Genomic DNA, 3964 nt, shown 5'->3' on the forward strand with positions numbered 1-3964 from the left:
AATTATTTTTCTAATATTACTTAAAAAAATCTATGAAGTTTTTGTGCCATGGAAAGCACATTGGAAAGTTTAAAAGAGGTCATCTCCTTTATTCTTTTACATTTAAAAAAGCTTTATCATGCCATCCATCTCAGCATGTGCAGTTCAGTAACATTAATTATATTCCATCATCCCTATTTATCATTAGCAATTTTTTTCCCTATCATTCTTCCTTAACAGAAGTTCAATGTTCAAAGTTCAAAGTAAGCCAAAGTGTAGCCTGAATTAGGGCGTTGGTCCAGAAATGACACTCTAACAGCCATCTCAAAGGGGAGCACAGGGTCATTTGTTACAAGTACACACTCAAACTGAGCCATCTCTTCATTCTTTCATACTCAGTTTCTCATCTGTGAAATTATTTGAGTTTTTCACTTTGTTCGGGTTTTTATTTTTTATTATTCTCTACCTGTGACATTTATCAGATGAGGAAAATGAATGGCTAAATTTTTCTTTTTTTTCTTTCATTCACATTGTGTTTCATGCAATCATCCATATATATTGTGTTTTATGTTATTAATTACAATGGATCTATGCAAGATCCAAGGGGGAATTGAAAAGTTGGAGTCACCATAGTAATTCCCTTTTTTTATGTATAATTTACCATTGACTTTTGCATTGTTAATCTGATTGTTTCTCTGTCTGCAGATCTTTAAACAAGCAACTGTTAAAGCATTGAGGAGAAAATCTATTTTGCTAACTGGTTACTTGGAGTACATGATCAAGCATTACTATAATAAAGATAATGCAGAAAGCAAGAGACCACTTATGAACATAATTACTCCATCTCATATAGAAGAAAGAGGTTGCCAGCTAACCTTAACATTTTCTGCACCAATGAATTATGTTTATAAAGAACTAGAAAAAAGAGGAGTGGTGGTAAGTCAATCATCTGCTCTGCTACTATATCTTCTCCATAGGCTGCTTGCCAGGGATAAAATTCAGTGTCGTTCATAGTACTGAGTTGCTCGCCCAAAGGTTATGTATCATTAGCGGTTCAAATCCACCAGCAGTTCCACAGGAGAAAGATGAACTGCTGTACAATTTACGACATCAGAAACCTGCTGGAGGGTCGGCTATGAGTCAATTTAGGATCAATGATAATGAATTTAAATTTTAAATCGAGTTTGTATTTTCACTATTGCATATTATTTCACATCAGTGAATAAGAACAAAGGGTCAGTTAAGTAAAGATCTGTCATTTCAAATAAAAGAGAAGTCTAAAGGTTTAGTGATTGCAAAAAGTTTTATTTAGGTAACACATTATTTTCTTAAATATTGGGCAGAAGAAAAAATTTAAAAATATAAAAGCTGTATTGAGTTTTTCCATGAGTTTTACCAATAGAATTTCCAAAATATATTTATTTACTAAATGGAATTAAGCTATATATGGATCTAGAGAATGTGACAGAGGAGGGGGGAAAATTCAGTCATATTTACTCATTTAATTAAACTGAGTTGTTATCAGTATGGTCATGTTACAGAAAAAAGTTATATAGTCATAGCAGTAAAAACATTACATGAAATAATTTTTTAATCCTTATAATTAAGATAATTCTTTGTCTTATCGTGAAAACTGATTCTTAGACTTACATGAGAACTAATTCTTAGTCTTATAAGAACTAATAAATGTTATCTATTTTTTTAATAAATTATTTAAAAATAATTTATTTTTTTAAATTGGTGGTTGTCTGAAGAAGAGGAAATGGGCCATGGGAGCACAAGGCCATGATCTTGTCTCTCAAGGGACAGAAGGAGTAAGAATAGCACATCTCCTCACCACTTCAGAGCAGAAAGCAGTTAAAGAGCCTGTAGCCCAGTCCCATGGCGCCTCCAGAGTCACAGCAGCAGGAGGGGCTGCTTACTGCAGCATCTTTTATTCATTGCTGACTCACAGACTTAGTTATGGTACCAAAAATGGGGTTTATTAGAGGAGGAAGTTGGAGAGTTGGGGAGGCAAAGAATACCACCCAATGCAAATGCAAGTTTTTGCCCAACAGTCAGTCCCAAGACACAATTCCTCATTTGGTCCAGGCTCTGGTTTCAGTTTAAGCAGTCAAATTCAAATCATCCAACAAGGTTTGCCTCAGAGCACTTATAAGTCAGCTTCTCCTTCAAGCATCTGGCAAAAACAGTCAAATCTTTAACTGTGGCCAGCACAGATGCAAAAAGCTTCATGTCACACTTTCCCCCAGTTTCTCCATAGCAATGCTAGCGTCTCCACCATCCGGGTCTTGCTCTCACTGAAGTCTTCTGCCATAAGCCATGCTCACCCAGTCTTGCTGCTCAATGTGGGAAGCACTCTTTCACTTATCCTAGTCCCACAGCTAATGCTGATTTGCAAGACCGTGCTGACTTGCAGGACCATGTGTGTTCAGTTAAGGTAGCTGGAGACCAGAGGCAGCTAACTGTAATGGCTAAGGAAAAGCCAACTCTTAGGTTAACACCACAGTGGTGTAATTTAGGAACTCTTTCCACCCATAAGCTCTTCCAATTCTTTCAATGAGGTTATCCTAGATTCAAGAGGCATAAATGAATACAAGAAAATTCAGATTAAGTCATGTCATTTCCAAACTGTGTGTTCTTCGAAAAGTTACTTAATTTGAGTTGATATTATCTAGACTTAGTGGATCTTTTTAAAGCTCATCTGGAGGTTATTTTCAGGGTTAACCAAATTCTGTGGTCTTATTTCTGGATTTTTTGCAATATCCAGTGATATAACCAACTTCTTACTTAAGGAGTAAGGATTAAAGAATGAAATATGAAGATAATTAAGTCAAACTATCCCAGTGTCAGTGCCCTCATTTATTTAGATTCGTCCATGCATTCAACTCAGTCAAGGGCCTCAGATATACAAATTGTATATATGATCTCTGCAGGCTAAAAGATAGCAATTACTGAGAAATTTCAAGAAAACACATTATATGTTCATGTTATTAACCCAGTAGTATTTTAATTACTAGTAAAGGAGACTTTTTAAAAACATTGTAAAAGTGTTTTCCTATGTATTAGGTATTAGAGAAATAAGCATAAATAATGTAAATGTTTATTTTATTTATACTAATAATATTTGTACTTTATTATTCTTCTCCCTTCCCTGCAGTGTGACAAGCGGGAACCAAATGGCATTCGAGTGGCTCCAGTTCCTCTCTACAATTCTTTCCATGATGTTTATAAATTTGTTCATTTGCTCATTTCTGTGCTTGACTCTGCAGAGACCAAAAATTAGTTGTGCTTTCTGCAACAACAATTAGCCAGATGATACAGAAAGTTTATGTAATTTGTATTGTTGTTACTGTAGTTGTTATTCAACTTGTACTGAATAGAAGTTCCTCAAAATTGATAAAACCTAAATGGGAATGAATTGCATAATTTTTTTTAAAAAATTATTTTAAAAAAAAAATCTAAAATGATTATTGTTTGTACCTTTAGAATCTATATGACTGTCCAATTTATCCATCCACACTTGAATTTTAATTAACACTTTTTGTGTACCATTGAGTTGAAATCATGGGAGGGAATTGCCCACCCATCTGCTAAGGAGCAGCTGGTGGCCTCAAACTGCATACCTTCAGGATTGCAGTGCAGCTTCCTGCCACTAGGCTACCAGAGCTCCCTAATTCACACTTTTTAAGGTCATTCCTTTAATGTATTGTTCTTATTTGTTTAATTAGTCATGGGACATTCTCTATTACATTTTCTCTGTGGCTGTGAAATAAATTAACCCAATGTACTTATGATAGAAGATCTAAGAATTAAAAAATAAAATTTCTGTCACTCTGATTTCTTGATTCTCAATCTGTGGACCTTTCTGATCCAGTCTTGACATCTCAGCTCTGTTAGACTTCCTGAGTTTTCAGTTTTCAATAACTAGTATTTATGGTTCGTGAAAATATTTTCTATTTGGATACATACACAGAAAGAAAAA

At 34.6% G+C, this 3964-nt stretch overlaps 1 protein-coding gene across 1 annotated transcript in view; it reads left to right on the top strand.

Moving 5' to 3' along the window:
• The window catches only part of KYNU (kynureninase), a 204108-nt gene extending 200843 nt beyond the window's left edge, over positions 1–3265 (top strand). Inside the window, exons 13-14 of the mRNA XM_006880748.1 lie at positions 685–915; positions 3140–3265. Of these exons, the coding sequence (XP_006880810.1) occupies positions 685–915; positions 3140–3265 (357 nt within the window). The remainder of the gene's footprint in view (positions 1–684; positions 916–3139) is intronic.
• The last annotated feature ends 699 nt before the right edge of the window (positions 3266–3964 follow it).

Source organism: Elephantulus edwardii, unplaced genomic scaffold (assembly GCF_000299155.1).
Source record: "Elephantulus edwardii isolate Elephantulus edwardi_28Jun2011 unplaced genomic scaffold, EleEdw1.0 scaffold00010, whole genome shotgun sequence".
Taxonomy (NCBI): Eukaryota; Metazoa; Chordata; class Mammalia; order Macroscelidea; family Macroscelididae; genus Elephantulus; species Elephantulus edwardii.